At 38.2% G+C, this 17,051-nt stretch overlaps 3 protein-coding genes across 3 annotated transcripts; all 3 read right to left on the reverse strand.

Annotated features, from left to right (window-relative positions):
• Nucleotides 1–1,359: 1,359 nt before the first annotated feature.
• Nucleotides 1,360–6,486, reverse strand: LOC134868686 (protein AMBP-like). Its single transcript, XM_063889967.1, has 10 exons — nt 6,261–6,486; nt 5,466–5,608; nt 4,530–4,606; nt 4,319–4,435; nt 4,055–4,156; nt 3,790–3,845; nt 3,053–3,137; nt 2,744–2,911; nt 1,965–2,138; nt 1,360–1,876 (listed from the first exon to the last, which is right to left on the reverse strand). Exons 1-10 carry the CDS (start codon nt 6,378–6,380, stop codon nt 1,851–1,853), a joined length of 1,068 nt encoding a protein of 355 aa, XP_063746037.1. The 5' UTR covers nt 6,381–6,486; the 3' UTR covers nt 1,360–1,850.
• A 2,380-nt stretch (nt 6,487–8,866) lies between these two features.
• On the reverse strand, nt 8,867–11,220 carry LOC134868688 (protein AMBP-like). Its single transcript, XM_063889970.1, has 8 exons — nt 11,026–11,220; nt 10,750–10,895; nt 10,572–10,648; nt 9,808–9,927; nt 9,628–9,729; nt 9,478–9,527; nt 9,309–9,376; nt 8,867–9,145 (listed from the first exon to the last, which is right to left on the reverse strand). The coding sequence occupies exons 1-7, from the start codon at nt 11,143–11,145 to the stop codon at nt 9,362–9,364; spliced, it is 630 nt and encodes a 209-aa protein (XP_063746040.1). The 5' UTR covers nt 11,146–11,220; the 3' UTR covers nt 8,867–9,145; nt 9,309–9,361.
• Nucleotides 11,221–12,264: 1,044 nt separating this feature from the next.
• On the reverse strand, nt 12,265–15,700 carry ptgdsa (prostaglandin D2 synthase a). The gene is made up of 7 exons (XM_063889968.1): nt 15,455–15,700; nt 14,791–14,930; nt 14,609–14,685; nt 13,203–13,313; nt 13,017–13,118; nt 12,761–12,789; nt 12,265–12,644 (listed from the first exon to the last, which is right to left on the reverse strand). The coding sequence occupies exons 1-6, from the start codon at nt 15,548–15,550 to the stop codon at nt 12,761–12,763; spliced, it is 555 nt and encodes a 184-aa protein (XP_063746038.1). The 5' UTR covers nt 15,551–15,700; the 3' UTR covers nt 12,265–12,644.
• Between the last annotated feature and the right edge of the window lie 1,351 nt (nt 15,701–17,051).

Below are 17,051 nucleotides of genomic sequence, written 5' to 3' on the forward strand. Positions count from 1 at the left end.
ATTAAAATGATTCACAAAATAGTAATTGAATCAGTTAGCTATTTGGAGTTGCTATAAAGAACCAGTGTGGCAGCCTTACAAACGCAATAAAAACAAACAATAGGCTAAATAAAAGAAGGGTCTTACTTCATGAAACAAACTAAACAAAAAATATGTCCTACACAAGTAAGGCTACATACACTGCCTGGCCAAAAAAAAGGTCACACACTCTAATATTCGTTGGACCGCCTTTAGCTTTGATTACAGCACGCATTCGCTGTGGCATCGCTTCCACAAGCTTCTGCAATGTCACAGCATTTATTTCTGTCTTGCATTCATTTTTTGCCAAGATCTTGTATTGATGACGGGAGATTAGGACCACTGCGCAAAGTCTTCTCCAGCACATCCCAGAGATTCTCAATCGGGTTCAGGTCTGGACTCTTTGGTGGCCAATCTATGTGGAAAAAGATGATGTCTCATGCTGCCTGAACCACTCTTCCACAATTTGAGCCCAATGGATCCTGGCATTGTTATCTTGGAACATGCCTGTACCATCAGGGAAGAAAAAATCCATGATGGAGTAACCTGGTCATTCAGTATATTCAGTTAGTCAGCTGACCTCATTGTTTGGGCACATAACGTTGCTGAACCTAGACCAGACCAACTGCAGCAACCCCAGATCACAGCACTGCCCCCACAGGCTTGTGACCTTTTTTTTTGGCCGAGCAGTGTATGTTTGAACACATTAATAAACATCAATGTAAGGGAATCATACGTGAAAAGGTGAGTAAGGGTACACTTTCCTCAATCATGTGTGTGATGAATGGAGGCAGGAAGCAACTTCCTAACTGTGACTGCAACAAAACAAGAAAACATGAAGGAACTTTACTGTATACAGCAGAGCTACTGACAGTAAATAATATACTCATAACATATAATGTGAAAATAATCTAATATCAAACACAATGTACAGTATGAGACCATGTTATTTACTACTTCATCTGATTACAACACTACACATCAAATATTGATAGGGTTCAAATGAAAAGCATTATAATATTTATACTTTATACTATTAAAACTCTTAGAGAGAGCAGATGCAACATAATACACAACAGCAGATATACAGTACAGTACTTTCAGATCTGGATTAATAGGAGTAAGTACGTCTATAAAAAATAACTTTACAAATCCCTTACCGCGATATAGGGCTATATGAATACAACTAACTTGACTTGACTGTACCTTAAACTCTGTGTTTATCTGTCTGAAATAAGGAGCTGGGAAATAAGCACAGCCAGATTTGTATTTGATTTGTTCAAGAAGGAAAGAAGTGCTGGATCAGCAGTTAACAATAACAAACACGAAACAACAGACAAAGAGAGTCATTAATTGTTTTTATTAGTGGTCTGTTGCAACATGACTTCTACTGTTGAGGAGAAACTGATAACGGTGTTGGAATGGTGTTACGTAATTAAATGACAAAATAAGTGTGATTGTGATCAACACAGTTAGTTATATGTAATTCAATTATCGTTATGTAACAAATTGAAGTTACAAATGGGTAACAACCAAATGTCATATTTTCAGTAAAAAAAATGTTAACAAAGATATTGACAGTTATTGTGTTGTGTTGTGTAGTGTTAGTGTTGAATACTGTTCTTATATTTGTGAGAAAACTTTTCTTTTTTTGAATATAATAATTTGTGTCACTTGTTACAGTACGTTTCTAACAGGGTAACTATTAATCTGTAATCTACTACATTTCTAAATTGACTTTCCCAACACCTATAACTTCAGTTACACCATGAGAGATCCTTCTTTATTGGGATGCAGTTTCATGTTGCATCTCTTTATGATGAGCAGTTAGCTCAGTTTGCCTTTAGGAGCTCTCCCTCTGTAAAAGAAAAAAAAAACACATAAATATTACCTCATATCTTGGTGGATATTTGCTTTATTTTTGTGTGTGTCTAATAACCCCTCACCGTCATTGACCACCCCGCAGTACTCGCCACACTCGGCCTTGCTGTAGAACTTGTTGCCGTTGCCCTGGCAGTTGCCGTTTTTGTACAGCACGCACAGACCCACAGTGGAGTCGAAGACCCAGACGGGCGGTTGGGATGTGCAGGGCTGGACCGCCATCGGCAGACGACACACAGCTGGAGACAGAACAGTGTTCATGTTGTTATGCATATACAGGGTGGGGCTATGCAATTCAAACTACATGACTATTGGATATTTGAAGAAAACAAAAACTGCTTTCATTAAAATTCCTTTTTAACTTTGTTTATATATGGAAATTCGCCAATACCTATACATTGTGACAAGTGTATTTCAGGGTTTTCCGTTATCTTTTGAATTATTCACAGCTCAAATTGGAGCTTTGGGCAGTGTTAGTCATTTTAAATTTGGCCTAAAGATGGGAATCTCAACAAAGGGTTATGTCGCTAAGTGTTGATTGGTTTGGTAGTCATCCTCTCTGGGTAATGGCCATTTCAAATTTGAAGAAAAAGGTAATAAATACAAATAAATCTAAAATACATGCTTAACAGGCACTAGGACAAAAACGTTGATGCTGCATGTATTGTAAAATCCATTCAATAAGTAGACATTGTGTTTTGTATTTACAATCAGACTTAGTCAAAATAACATTATTTTAAGTCCTTCACAATAAAATAAAAAACACAAAAGACAACAAAACAACAATAGTAAACCCGATAGTGAGCTCAAACTTGAACCAGTATGTGTTTCATTCACTCCTAACCTTCAGTGCGACATCTCTGCAGACACTCTCTCTCGTTTTCAAAGTTGTTCTGGTTGCCCATACACCCTCCGTACTTGAAGAGTTCACAGCTCATTGAGGAGGAGTTGTAGTAGTAACGCTGGTGCAACCCGAAACAAGGTCCTGTATCGGGTGCTGCTTTACAGGACTCTACGTGAAGAAGTAAAGGGAGGAAATAGTTGCAACACCAGAATCAGGACCTCTTATCTTGCATTCAACACACATTCGGTTTCACGAATGTCCTTTGTTGTGCATTCACATCTTAGCATATTAGGGTTGAGCTGATCTTACCGCTTCCACTGAAAAGAGGTGTAACATCACCAGAACCCTCTTCCTCTGCTTGAACCAGAGAAGGCACCACGTCTCTCCTCCTCCTCTGCATCACAGCCACAGACACAAGTGTCATCACTTATCATGTTTATAGCTCACACATATGTCAGTACAGCTTTTTGTATTGTACTGCGAGGTATCTTAATGTATAAAACATGTATATTTGACTTCTTTCTTGATTTTACTTGCAACATTAATACATTTCTCTCGTGCATCATTTTATTGCACTTTTTTTCTTTGTAGGTTGCATTGCTGGAAGAGCCTAGGACTTGAAATTGACAACAACTTTTCTGTAGCCGTTGTAAATATGACAATAAAGTCTTTGAATCAATACACAATTAAAGCTGTGAAGACAACACTTTGAAACTCATTTGGACATCAACACAATTTAAAACTACATCGCAGCATTTCATTATAATAGTCAGTTATAGAGGACATGTAAAGTCACCACTATAAATGCACTGTCCAACTAATCTCCAATGATAGTGACAATGAGTGGTGTTATTTATTATATGTAGAAACTCCAAATACTGCAGAAAGGAATATAGAAGCTATTTTATTAAATAAAACCACAGTGGATTTAATGCACAAAAAAATAACAACTATATATAGCTATATAATAACAGTATTTCTTGAATTGACTTCAAATACATATATTATCCCATTTAGGTGAGATTAATTTAATGTATTTTTAGTACCTGAGTCTCAAGCTGAGCTGTCGCCGCTGCCACCACCTCTCCAGGAACACAGTCACCTGCAAACATTTTAAATAAAGACATTTAAAAAGACAACCATACACTTTATAGCCAAACAATGTCTTACTGTATTTTTAAATTGTGCCTTTTCTAGGATTATAAAGATCTGTTTGATGAGGAGCGATGGTCACACCTCTCTCCATGTATCTTCATAACATGTTTGAATGTCTCATATTAAACATTTGTAATGTGAAAATCTATATTTTACCTTTGTTCTGCTTTATTGTAATAGTGTCATCACTCATTCCCTGTTGTCTGACCAGTGTTTTAAAGTCATCCAGCACCGTGTCTCTTACCACCATAGATCGACCTAGAGAGGACAATAATTATAAAGAGAAATTAATAAACTAAAACTTCAAATAAGTGGGAAATCCTAGTTTAAATAATTGTATTGACTAGTTGACATATACATAGGATGCCGAAGTGAATAAATAAAAAAGATCCAGTGCGTGTATTGAGAGAGTCCACTTACTGTAAAGCTTAACGGAGGTGCTCTTAACCCCTGCTGACTTCTGTTTGCTCATTATCATTATTGCATACTCATTGTAGTTTGTGTGAACCACATATGCATCCACGTCTGCCCCCCACTCTGTTGAAAAGACAGGAAGCAATATTAAACCTGTTCCATGGACAAAATTATCAGGAAGCTGTATGACTGCGGGATTCAATGGAGGGAGACGAACTTGCAACATGGAAGGAGAATCGTCCTGGTGTGGTGGTCAACACATAATCAACAGCCATCTCCTTACATGTTCCCTGTCTGCAAATACACACACAAAAAAGACATTTAGATATAAACTGTCCCGCAACAGCTTCAGGTTGGCAGAAGATATATGATTGTTCTGTAGTAAACTGTAGGCTTTGTCATCTTTAAGTTGAATAAAGGTAGCAATACCCCAGTGTCGGAATTCCCTTTTGCAAGAAACAGAATTCGCCTCATAACCGATTCAAATACAGTTTAAACATTTAGTATGAAGGAAGGCACATTTTAGAATTATGTATATTCTATTATTTTATTCTTGTTTATGTACTTTTCATTATGATTTATTAGATCATATTTTGTATTATTAATCCTATCTATCTATACTGAGGGGTGGCAGTGGCTCAGTCTGTAGGGATTTGGCCTTGGGACAGAAGGTTGTTGGTTCACGTCCCAATAAGGACAACAACAACAAAAAACCGGTCTGGAGAGGTGCAGCTTGTGGATGTGTATTTGTACTGTGTCTTGGCAAATATATATATAATTGTACTTCTATAAAACAAATCTGAGTGGAAACTGAATTGAAAAACTAGGGTTCATCTTCTTCTTCTATTTGAGTAAAAAAGGTAATATTACCCCATGAAGAGTAACATTTTGTACTGGAGTGATGTTGTAACTAAACCGATGTCTGTGCATTATGATTTGAATCAAATATAAATGTATTTGTTAATGAAAAGGTCTTAGCTGATTATCTAGGATTAACCTTTTTGTTTAATATTTAAGGATAAAAATGTCTTGGGAGAGGCAACATTTAAAGAGTAAACATTGTCTTATAATTTTTCTGAAAACTGTTTTTGATTTTTCTCAATTTTCAGTGTATTAGTTTGTTTGTGTGTGTAAACATGTACTTCTTACAAACCTGAGTACCTTCCGAGTCACCATGAGTTTGTCTTGAGTGGTGCCTCTCTGCAGGACCAGTTTACCGATGGCTGAATCTCCCCCCCGACGTTGCATGTGGGGGCATGAACTTGCACTGGCAACATCGTGCCATGTTCCCAAAAACTATCAGGTAAAGGTTTCATAACGTTTTTACATTTTTCAAAATTAAACACATAAAAACCTCACATTGAAATTGGTACTGGTGTTTCAGCATACCAGATCAAGAAACTGAAACAAAAACGTTAACCCTAATGAAATGAACTTCACATGTACTATACTATATAAACAAAGATGCAACAAGATTTAAATATATAATAAAATAACTTGTTTTGCACTGCTTGGTCATTTCACTGAACACTCGATAGGGGCAGCAAAAAATAGATAATATGAAAAAACAAAAAAAATGTTACACAACAAAATCCCACTTTGCCTAGACAATGTTTTACTTTCTTATACTGTATGTACTAAATATGGTATTAATATACTACTTATGTGTACTTAATATCAATGTATTTATTGACACAATTGACACAAAAACACAATATAGGTTAATCTAAATTTCATGATTTTTAGTTCCTTTATATAAGGAGGTTCCACTGCCTGTGAGATTAAACATTTCATCCGTGAAATATTAAGTAAATGTTATAAACAGGCACAAAAGGGTGGAAAATAGATCACATGACGTACTGGATTTCTGACTTGAATACTGAATAATTAATTCCAAACTACAGAAAATGTTACATAAAAGAGTTCAAATAACATGCATTTAGCTCACCCGGGCCAGATCAAAGTTTTCCTGCGTAGGGTAAAGAGGATCTGGGAGTACAGGGACCCCCTGAAGGGTCCATGTCCAGGCCAGGAGCAGCAGGGAAACTGGAATCACAGCCTTATGCATCCTATCAGTGCTTCCAGCCACTCTTGTCTGAAAGGACTGATCCAAGTCACCAAATCTATGAGTGGGGTCATTGACCTGTGTGTTGTGTGCTCCCACCCACAGTAAAGTTAAGAACAAACAAGTAAAGAGGCAAAGTTCGGATCCTTGTCCCTCACTTCTGACCAGTCTTGGCAACAACAATAAATCAATATGTATCGAACAACCAATGAGTAATTATTTTTTATGCACAGTTTGCATTTGGAGCTCTGTCCGTCCAGAAGTGCATCAATCTTATATAACACGTTATTAACTATATTAAAATACAGCATATAAAGAAAAACAATAAGCATTTTAGTGACATTACATTTATTATATTTTCCCCCACACATTTCTACTGAGGGTGCACTTCTTGATTTCTCCCAAAGATTATTTCTCCCCTCTCTATAAGAAGGACAACTTCAGAGTTGCCTCCATAATTCGTTTAAACACCGGCCATCAAATATATCGATTTTTTGGAGTTCTTTGGAGTTAGACAGTTAACTTTAATGAGTAAGATCTAATATACAGTGGGGCAAAAAAGTATTTAGTCAGCCACCAATTGTGCAAGTTCTCCCATTTAAAAAGATGAGAGATGCCTGTAATTTTTATCATAGGTATACCTCAACTATGAGAGACAGAATGAGAAAAAAAAATCCAGGAAATCACATTGTAGGATTTTTAATGAATTAATTGGTAAATTCCTCGGTAAAATAAGTATTTGGTCACCTACAAACAAACAAGATTTCTGGCTCTCACAGACCTGTAACTTCTTCTTTAAGAGGCTCCTCTGTCCTCCACTCGTTACCAGCAGTGGCTCAGTCAGTAGGGGCTTGGACTGGGAATCGTAGGGTCGCCGGTTCAAGTCCCCGAACAGACTTGAAAATATGGAAGGTGGACTGCTACTTGGAGAGGTCCCAGTTCACCTCCTAGGCCCTGCTGTGGTGCCCTTGAGCAAGGCACCGGACACCTCCAATCCCCCCCTCCCCATTGCTCCCCGGGCGCTGCACAATAGCTGCCCACTGCTCCTAGTACTAGGATGGGTTAAATGCAGAGGACCAATTTCACTGTGTGTGCTCTGCTGTGTGCATGCATGTGACTAATAAAGAGGGTTTCATCCTCCGATTCTATTCTATCTACCTGTATTAATGGCACCTTTTTGAACTCGTTATCAGTATAAAAGACACCTGTCCACAACCTCAAACAGTCATACTCCAAACTCCACTATGGCCAATTCCAAAGAGCTGTCAAAGGACACCAGAGACAAAATTGTAGACCTGCACCAGGCTGGGAAAACTGAATGTGCAATAGGTAAGCAGCTTGGTGTGAAGAAATCAACTGTGGGAGCAATTATTAGAAAATGGAAGACATACAAGACCACTGCTAATCTCCCTCAATCTGGGGCTCCACGCAAGATCTCACCCCGTGGGGTCAAAATGATCACAAGAACGGTGAGCAAAAATCCCAGAACCACACGGGGGGACCTAGTGAATGACCTGCAGAGAGCTGGGACCAAAGTAACAGAGGCTACCATCAGTAACACACTACGCCGCCAGGGACCTAAATCCTGCAGTTCCAGACGTGTCCCCCTGCTTAAGCCAGTACATGTCCAGGCCCATCTGAAGTTTGCTAGAGGGCATTTGGATGATCCAGAAGGGGATTGGGAGAATGTCATATGGTCAGATGAAACCAAAATAGAACTTTTTGGTAAAAACTCAACTTGTCGCGTTTGGAGGAGAAAGAATGCAGAGTTGCATCCAAAGAACACCATACCTACTGTGAAGCATGGGGGTGGAAACATCATGCTTTGGGGCTGTTTTTCTGCAAAGGGACCAGGACGACTGATCCGTGTAAAGGAAAGAATGAATGGGGCCATGTATCGTGAGATTTTGAGTGAAAACCTCCTTCCATCAGCAAGGGCACTGAAGATGAAGCGTGGCTGGGTCTTTCAGCATGACAATGATCCCAAACACACCGCCAGGGCAACGAAGGAGTGGCTTCCTAAGAAGCATTTCAAGGTCCTGGAGTGGCCTAGCCAATCTCCAGATCTCAACCCCATAGAAAATCTTTGGAGGGAGTTGAAAGTCCGTGTTGCCCAGCGACAGCCCCAAAACATCACTGCTTTAGAGGAGATCTGCATGGAGGAATGGGCCAAAATACCAGCAACAGTGTGTGGAAACATTGTGAAGACTTACAGAAAACGTTTGACCTCTGTCATTGCCAACAAAGGGTATATAACAAAGTATTGAGATGAACTTTTGTTATTGACCAAATACTTATTTTCCACAATCATTTGAAAATAAATTCTTTAAAAATCAGACAATGTGATTTTCTGGATTTTCTTTTCTCATTCTGTCTCTCATAGTTGAGGTATACCTATGATGAAAATTACAGGCCTCTCTCATCTTTTTAAATGGGAGAACTTGCACAATTGGTGGCTGACTAAATACTTTTTTGCCCCACTGTATGTTGCTCTCAAGAATGCATTTTATTATTAACAGGTCAGGAAATGACATTTAAATTGCTACTGGTCCTTAAAAAGCAATGAAGCACCAACAAAAAAAGGTTCCTTAAAGGTTGGCTGGTGGAAATAAAGTTAGATTAATAAGATATACAATAACATAGTGACATAGTAACATTCTTACAGTGCGTGCTGTACCGATATGGAAGTTAGTACGATCAAAAAGCATACATATAGTCTTGTTTGTGTGATGACCCTCTTCTCCAGTTCTTTCACATGTCCAGTCAGCCTGTAACAGTAAACAGATGTGTCTGAATGGGTAAAATTTGGTATGCATACATTGGTTATTTCGGCCTGTGTGGTGATATGAAATAAAAATGGGGGATAAAAGCCTTATGTTGTTTATTTTTGACTGCCTTGATTTGTTTTTCTCTTGAGTCATTTGTCCTCACCTAGTCAAACATCAGCAGTGTCCTCCTCTTGGGCAGGAACCACAGGTGGCACTTTATTTATTTTCAACCTGTTTGGAACAAACGTCTCAACACAAGGTATCCAGAATATATAACAGATATGTGGTTTTTCCAAATTTGATTCCAGCACATGAGGCTGTAAAGCACGTACCTGGGGCTGAGTTATGACGGGATTTGTCTCCTGCTTCCCTGAACACTCGCCTGGGAATACAGCGAGAAAGACTTTCATTTGTTTCTGTGTGTCAAGAAACTTTAGGGTTTTAAGGAGGACCAGGTATGATCAGTAGTCCTTAATACGTTACTTTATTCTGATTCATGATGATAGCGTCATCACTCAGTCCATGTTCTCTGACCAGCCTCTTGAAGTATTCCAGCACAGCAGCACTCACACTCAAACTCCGACCTGATGGGGACATCACTGCCATTACCAAAACTGATCCCTTATTCAATAAAAAAAAATATATAGTAAATAGCAACTCACTATAAAGCTTGATTTTGGAGGTTTTAATTCCTGAAGGTTTCTCAGTGCTCAGTAGGAGCATCATTGCGTACTCATCATAGTTGGAGTGAACCACGAATGAATCAACGTCTGCTCCGAACCCTGCGGACGGAAAAGTGTTCAAATTACATTCACCACTGATTTAGTTTTCCATTAATAATAGCATATTAAGTGCAAAATATGTATTTTATGAAACAAAGATTGTTTAAATGAATAACAAGTGAGATTGGTGACGTCACAAAGAAGCTGAGGATCGTGGGAGTTAATTCACCATCACTGTCATTGTAGTCGGCTTCTCCTGGTTGGAATTTCTTCATTGTTTATGGTTCAGGGTGTTTTTATCGGAGCTGATGGAAATTTCAATGTGTGAGATCTTAACTTAAGATCCAAATGTCAGATGAAATAAATCCTCCACCCTGTCAAAATATATAGTAACACATCCATCTGAAGATTGTATGGTACAAACTTGACTTAAAACTGGATGAAAAGTACATTTATGATCCTGTACAGATGGAAACCAAAAATGAAACCAGGTTGAAGTGGATTGTTGTCATGATTCAAAATGACAGATTTGCTCCCTTTGAAAATTGTTGGAAAGATTTGGGATAGTGTAATTAAAAACTAGATAGAAATATACTTTTAGACCTACTACAACTTATTAACAAACTTAATAATGTGACGTGGGTAACATGAACAAAACAGCTTTAACAAAGGATGTGGAGAGGAAGGAAGCTAGAGATACATACTTGCAACATGATGGAAGAATCGTCCTGGAGTGTCTGTCAAACGATAATTTGTTGTCCTGTGCTTACACGTGCCATTCCTACATGCAGACACACACACACACACACACACAACAATGGCAGAGGTTACACACTAATACTACATCATACTTCAAACTACCAAAATGCTTGCAAGTCTCACCTAAATCTAGCAGACGTCATCGTGAAGTTCCCATCAGGAGCCACTTGTTGCAGATCAAGTGCAACAACGACGGGGTTCTCCCTCTTGTCCTGCATGTAGTAAGGACAGGTGGAAACCACCGCTAGCTCATACCACTTCCCCATGAACTGCAGGGGACAGAGACAAATGTAATGTAGAGCAAAGCATTGCACATGGCACAAAAGATGGAGAAGGAGGGAGGAAACATATTTTTTTGTAATATACCAATAAATAAAACCTGTATTTCAGTCCACTTACCCGACCAAGGTCAAAGTTTTCCTGTACGGGAATGAGAGCATCTTGGAGTACAGGTCCCGCCTGCAGGATCCAGGCCAACCCCAGGATGAGCAGAGACCCCAGACTCAAAGTTCCCTGCATCCTGTCAGCCCCTCAAACTGACTCACTGATTGTTTGGGTTTTTGAGAAATTGAGAAACTCAACACTACAAAAAAAAAAACCCACAAAACTAAAAGGGCAAAGTTCTGATTGTGTCTTTATCTTGGTAATGTGTGTGTTCAGTCGATATCATCAGCAGAAGATCACTGGACTTCAGAATTTAAGGCTAAAACAAACAACCAATCAATACAAGTCAGAACTTAAAGGCTTAGTTTAATTGTTGAAAGGGTTGTGTGAGGTACTTACCAGGTAAAGTGGAAAGAGAAAATCTAAATATTGTGTACACTTACACTAATATTGATTTGTAAGGTGTCTAAAATACGTTTTAATGCTGACCCACTTCATGGCAGTACATTGCTTTGCTTTTGTGCCAGAACTCCTGTCTGTTTCTAGAAACTGGGGGAGGGTCGATCACCATCTACTGTAGGTAATAAAGTTACTATGGATAAGGAACTCGAACAACCTTACTTTAAAATCTCTACTTTTCATTTAATATTGGATAATTACTAGTGAAAAATGTTATATGATGCAAGTCTCCGGTCTTGTATTTGAGTACAAGTACCAGACTGTAGGAATACTCTGTTATAATGCATTCAAAATGTTACCCAAGTAAAAGTACAAAATTAACTGTATCAGAATATACTTTAGTCATATTGGTCCATTTCAGAATAATACATATGAAATGTTTTGATTATAATTATTGATGCTTTAAAGTGTTATCAAAGCTGGTAAAGGTGCAGCTAGTTTTAGTGGCTTTGTATACTGCAGATGGAGAATTTACTTGAGGTGTAACTAAAGTCTGATTCAAGGGCTGATTATATTTCACATCATTAATCCCAATCTGTAAAGTGACTTAAGGTATTAAATAAATTGAGTGGAGTAAAAGTACACAATTTACCTCTGAATTGTTGTAGGGTAAGTGCACAGTAACATTTACATACTCAAGTATAGAACAAGTACCTATACACTTAGTTTACACCACTGATTGCACATTAGAGAGCTATGAGGTGTTTTACACAGAAGAAAGTGTTGTGGAGCTATGCATCTGCCCCCTAGTGTTCACATGTAGATAACACACACACACGCACGCACGCACGCACGCACACACAATGTATTTTATGTCAGCTCTGTGAAAACATCACAATTTCTTATATTCAGAGGGATAACAGAATTGAATTCAATAAATCTCCCTAATCATAGTACACGCTAAAGGTTTGGAAATACAAACAACACACATTTGTTTTTGTTTGTTTAAATAGCCTTGAGGTTAATATTCTTTATTCAATGTCAGCGCAGTAGTATGAAAATAATGTGAAACACTAAATAAAAGAGCATGATGTATACATTGCATTGGAAATGTCTGCTAATTATCATCTTTTCAGCCATTTTAAAGATGTTTGCTGAGATAGAGCTGCAACACTTCATGGTAAATGCTGCAAGAGTAACGAACAACGAGGTGGAGCAGCATCATCTCAGGGAACCTACAGGGAGAAACAAAAGCTCATTTACACAGAAGATTTGTTGTGCAGGAACCATTCAAAAACCTGTTGTACAACAAGGTTTATCCAATTATTTTTTGTTTTATTAAACAACTCACCTAACCAGATCTTGATGACGGGCAATTTTCTGTTGGCAAGAAAACATTTATGGTCATTAAATTCTGGCCTTATATTTGTTTGCTTGTGAATAAACTGTATTAATATATGTGTATGTGTGTGTGAAAAAAAGAAAAAGTGTGTGTGTGTGTGTGTGTGTGTGTGTGTGTGTGTGTGTGTGTGTGTGTGTGTGTGTGTGTGTGTGTGTGTGTGTGTGTGTGTGTGTGTGTGTGTGTGTGTGTGTTCCCCATACTTTACCTGCTGGAGGTGGAATCAGAATAGACTCTCTGGGGAAATGCTGGGACAAGGCCAAGGCTTTAAACTTCTGAATGACATCGACTCTGGCTGTTTGAGCGCGACCTGCAACCAGAGACACATAGAGATGGTGTTGACTGCAGCTCACATGTGATGTAAATAACGAGTATGTCTGTGTGTGTGTCTCACCGTAAAGCGCCACCTGCGTGTACTCTCTGTTAAACACCTTGTTTTTGAGAACCAGAGCATATTCACTGTAGTTCGTGTCAACCACTGTGATGTCCTTCACGATGTTATGGCCTGAAAGTAAACACAGCACAGGTGAGGTGAGGGACAAATGCTGTCACCTGTCATATACTGAAATTAACCTTAACCTAAGAAGTATGAGGATGAATGGAAATCCATGAAAGTGACATTATAATGCTATAGCAAAAATAATTAGTCAAATCTGTAATCTGTATAAATAAAGACTATAAAGAACCTACAATTTGGATGACTTAAGTATTAAGTATTGGGCATTGTATAAGGGACATCCAAAAAAGTGTGTGTATTTATGTTAGATACGGATATGTGTACTGTATCAAACCATATTACAATAATAATGCAAACTATTCTTTACAAAGTCAAACATTTTCTTTTCGCACTATACAGTTTAGGCCCAAAAATAAAAAAGGGAATACAAAGAAACAAACAAACAAACAAACAAACAAACAAACAAACAAACAAACAAACAAACAAAAAGATCCATACAAGGTGCATGAGTGCATCACAAACACAGAACTACATTAATACAAAAAACTAAAAAACACGTATATACTTCCTGCACCCTATATTATATATTCTTTAGAGCCACATTTTTAGAAATAGTGGTGGGGGGAAACCACTACGGCATTGGCCGCCCCCCTCAAACAATACATACATATACTGTATAAATACATAACGCTTTCTTTGACAGCTAGTGCAGTAACTATGCTATGCTGCTGCAAAGCAGGAGCAGCAATTGCTTTTCTATTCAATATCAAACGTGTTGCAGGTCCAAATTTCACCACAGAAATACACGAAAAAAGTGTGAACGGTCCTCGAGATTATACATGTTCTCTTGAACAAACAAACAAAGTTCTCAAAGTGTATAATTCTTTGTGCACGCTTTTTTCAGAACATTTTAAACAAATTATCCTAATGGAATGTGGTGGGGACAAAATTGGCTATTTTTCAAAAGTGGTGGGGACTTGTCCCCATCGTCCACAGTATAAATGATGCCTATGTTCATCCTTGAGCTCCCTCTCTTACAACAGGCTATCCAAATAAACCTAATGCTGATTTTGCTGCACACAGCTTCACTGCTGCCTACTTCCGTAAAATACATATATAGCTAAATTAAAATGCACATTGACTGAAGTAATAGTCCCATGCCTTGAGTTGGCACTTCAGCTTTTATCCACGTGATTGTTTGAGTTTGTTTGCCCGTACTGGTTTAAGATTAAACTTTGTTCTAATGCTGCCAAATATTGACACTGTAACTAAAAGCTACATCGATCAAAGATCTTCCTAAAAATGTGTGATCTACAGAACGGGAAGATGAGTCAGAGACTTACGTGAGCTGAAGTAGCTGAACTGTCCAGCTAGATTGGTCTTCTCATAGCTGTACACTTTAATCACACAACCTAAAGGTCTGAGGCACACAGAGGAAACACAATGCGTCAGGTTTTCTTCTTAAACAAGACCCCATGTAACCCTCTCTTCTTTGACAAGCATTTACATTTGAATACAGACTCACGTGAGCTCCCACATGGTGAGGTTAACGTTGCCATTTGGCAGCGCCGTGACAACGCCCATGGAGGCCCTCAGTTTGCTTCTGAAGGGGACAAAACTGGGAGAATCATAGGCCAGGCCCAACCGATACCATCTCCCTGCAAACTAAACACAAACAGGCACACAAGACTAGGTGTTAGATTTAAAGATGTGACTTTTACTACTAAATAATATCCTATCTCACAACACACACTATGACACCAAACATGGGCATGAGGGAAACTACATTCTATATGTCACATGTACCATTTTCCAGCTGTTATTCATAATCAATTTTTTCACTTTGTATATATTTAGGTTATTTTAGCATGAAAGACCTGAGTAGGAAAACAAGTGAGCTTCATTTGTAAATGTTAAAACACTTCCTCTAGCCACAGCATTGATTGTGGTTGGTTTGTTTTTGGTCACCAACTGGGTAGCCGTTCTCAAACTTTGACACACATATGGACATGTTCTCACTCTCAAAAAGCTCACTCTTTCTTGTGCAAACACACACAGAACACAGCGTTCCCTCGCCAATGGAGTGACTTGATAAACAATAAATAATCAGAGCGGACACTTTATCATAACATCTAACTGGTTCAAACATGGTAATACTTAAAACAAACATGAGAAGTGTGATCTCTTACCCTCTGCAGGTTGAAATCTTTTTGTGGCTTCACATCTGCGTCCACCATCATCACGCACAACGTCACCATGACAACAGCGAGTACAGTGGTCCTCATGGCTGCCTCGAGAAAAGAGAGGTGGCTGAAAGGTTGATAGAGGGTATCTGACCTGAGCCTAAAGTGAACTGTCGTGAAGCAGTCAGAAGACAGGTACAGAGTGGCAGAGCCTGTGGCAATGTTTGTTTTTCTGCTCGATCCACCCACCTGCATGTCAGCCAATCATCGCCGCGGGGGAACAGTGGCCAAGTGTTGAAGATGTATGGCTCCAAAAAAAGCCAGACTTCACTTCCCTAAAGGTGCAGCAGTATATCATGCTTGTGGTTTGTGAACATCAACTGAGGCTCATGTGCTTCCCACACAAGCACAGACACACTGCTTACACAAGACTTTGTCCCACAAGAAGAAGAAGGTCAGAGTAAGTCCTGCATTAAAGGCCTGGTGGAAGATCCCTTCAAATTCTTTACTTTAGTAAAGTAGAAAAATCACAACATACAACATTTAAAGTAAAGGTTCTGCATTGGGAGTTTGTTAACTTCAAAATATAAAAGTAATAGTAAAGTGTGATTCAAGTATTAAAAGTAATGGCTCTGGTTAATGCATTAATGTTAAATCTTTGTCTTAGTGTCTAGTAGATTTCTAATAAATGCAGTAAAGAAAGGCAGAAAAATAAATGCGTTTATACTTACAGGAATACTTCATTCCAAAATATAATATCGTTATATCAATTACTCAAAATACAAAAATAAAAATCATTACACCTATACATGTTCAGCGAATTACAACTTGATAAATAACACTTGGACTATCTGTTGGTGAGCGTCGGTTAATGGATGTTTTTCTGTTAAACTGGCTCCATTGACCTCCATACATAAAACATGTTGTATCTAGATTCTTCTTCTTGTGAAAGCTTTGCAAAAACAAGCTTTCTTCAAGTACCTTAGGTAACACAGGCTGAGTAAAGGATATACAAATGAAGTATCACTTAAAGTTCACCAGTGTTCCCACACCTGTCAAGAGCAATTCGGTCTCATCTCTTGGCTTGAAGTGTAATAATTGCATATAAAAACAGGACAAGTTTGCGCAACTAAAGTATGAAGTGCTAATGACAACATGTCACGACGGGAAACCAGTCATACCTCTCTGTAATAAAAGTCATCAGGTTCATTTTGAAACTCCTTTATAAGTTTCAGTTTCAGGTTGATTCATTCTGCTATTTCTGGGTGTGTTGTCCCAAAATGCACAGATGAGTAACGATTAATGAAAGAAAATATCATTTACTAAAATAAGTAACGCTCAACTCTATAAAATAACATATCTAATACGTGATCTTGTATTTTCTGAGGTTAGCTTAAGTTAATGTAATACACGTTTTATTATAGTTTGCAGGAATCTCTGACGCACCTGCATAAGAAATATTTGTTAAATCTTTAACTATGAAAGTACACTTTTGAGATATCTCTTATTTCCTGATTTGATACAATAAACACGTGTATAATACTGAAAATTACAGAGAATATTCATGTTGTTAAAAACAAATCCGGCCAGTCATACTTTTTGT

This window comes from Eleginops maclovinus, chromosome 8 (genome assembly GCF_036324505.1).
Source record: "Eleginops maclovinus isolate JMC-PN-2008 ecotype Puerto Natales chromosome 8, JC_Emac_rtc_rv5, whole genome shotgun sequence".
Classification (NCBI taxonomy): domain Eukaryota; kingdom Metazoa; phylum Chordata; class Actinopteri; order Perciformes; family Eleginopidae; genus Eleginops; species Eleginops maclovinus.

Excerpts from the sequence above, each read along its gene's own strand:
- LOC134868686 (XM_063889967.1), bottom strand. The coding sequence starts at position 6,380 with ATGCATAAGGCTGTGATTCCAGTTTCCCTGCTGCTCCTGGCCTGGACA. Across the intron at positions 4,607-5,465 it reads GTGACTCGGAAGGTACTCAG|ACAGGGAACATGTAAGGAGA; the intron begins GTTTGTAAGAAG and ends GTGTATTTGCAG. Across the intron at positions 4,157-4,318 it reads CACCTCCGTTAAGCTTTACA|GTCGATCTATGGTGGTAAGA; the intron begins GTAAGTGGACTC and ends TGTCCTCTCTAG.
- LOC134868688 (XM_063889970.1), bottom strand. The coding sequence starts at position 11,145 with ATGCAGGGAACTTTGAGTCTGGGGTCTCTGCTCATCCTGGGGTTGGCC. Across the intron at positions 10,649-10,749 it reads ATGACGTCTGCTAGATTTAG|GAATGGCACGTGTAAGCACA; the intron begins GTGAGACTTGCA and ends GTCTGCATGTAG. Across the intron at positions 9,730-9,807 it reads CTCCAAAATCAAGCTTTATA|GTCGGAGTTTGAGTGTGAGT; the intron begins GTGAGTTGCTAT and ends TGTCCCCATCAG.
- ptgdsa (XM_063889968.1), bottom strand. The coding sequence starts at position 15,550 with ATGAGGACCACTGTACTCGCTGTTGTCATGGTGACGTTGTGCGTGATG. Across the intron at positions 14,931-15,454 it reads AAGATTTCAACCTGCAGAGG|TTTGCAGGGAGATGGTATCG; the intron begins GTAAGAGATCAC and ends GTTTGTGTTTAG. Across the intron at positions 12,790-13,016 it reads TCTGATTCCACCTCCAGCAG|AAAATTGCCCGTCATCAAGA; the intron begins GTAAAGTATGGG and ends TCTTGCCAACAG.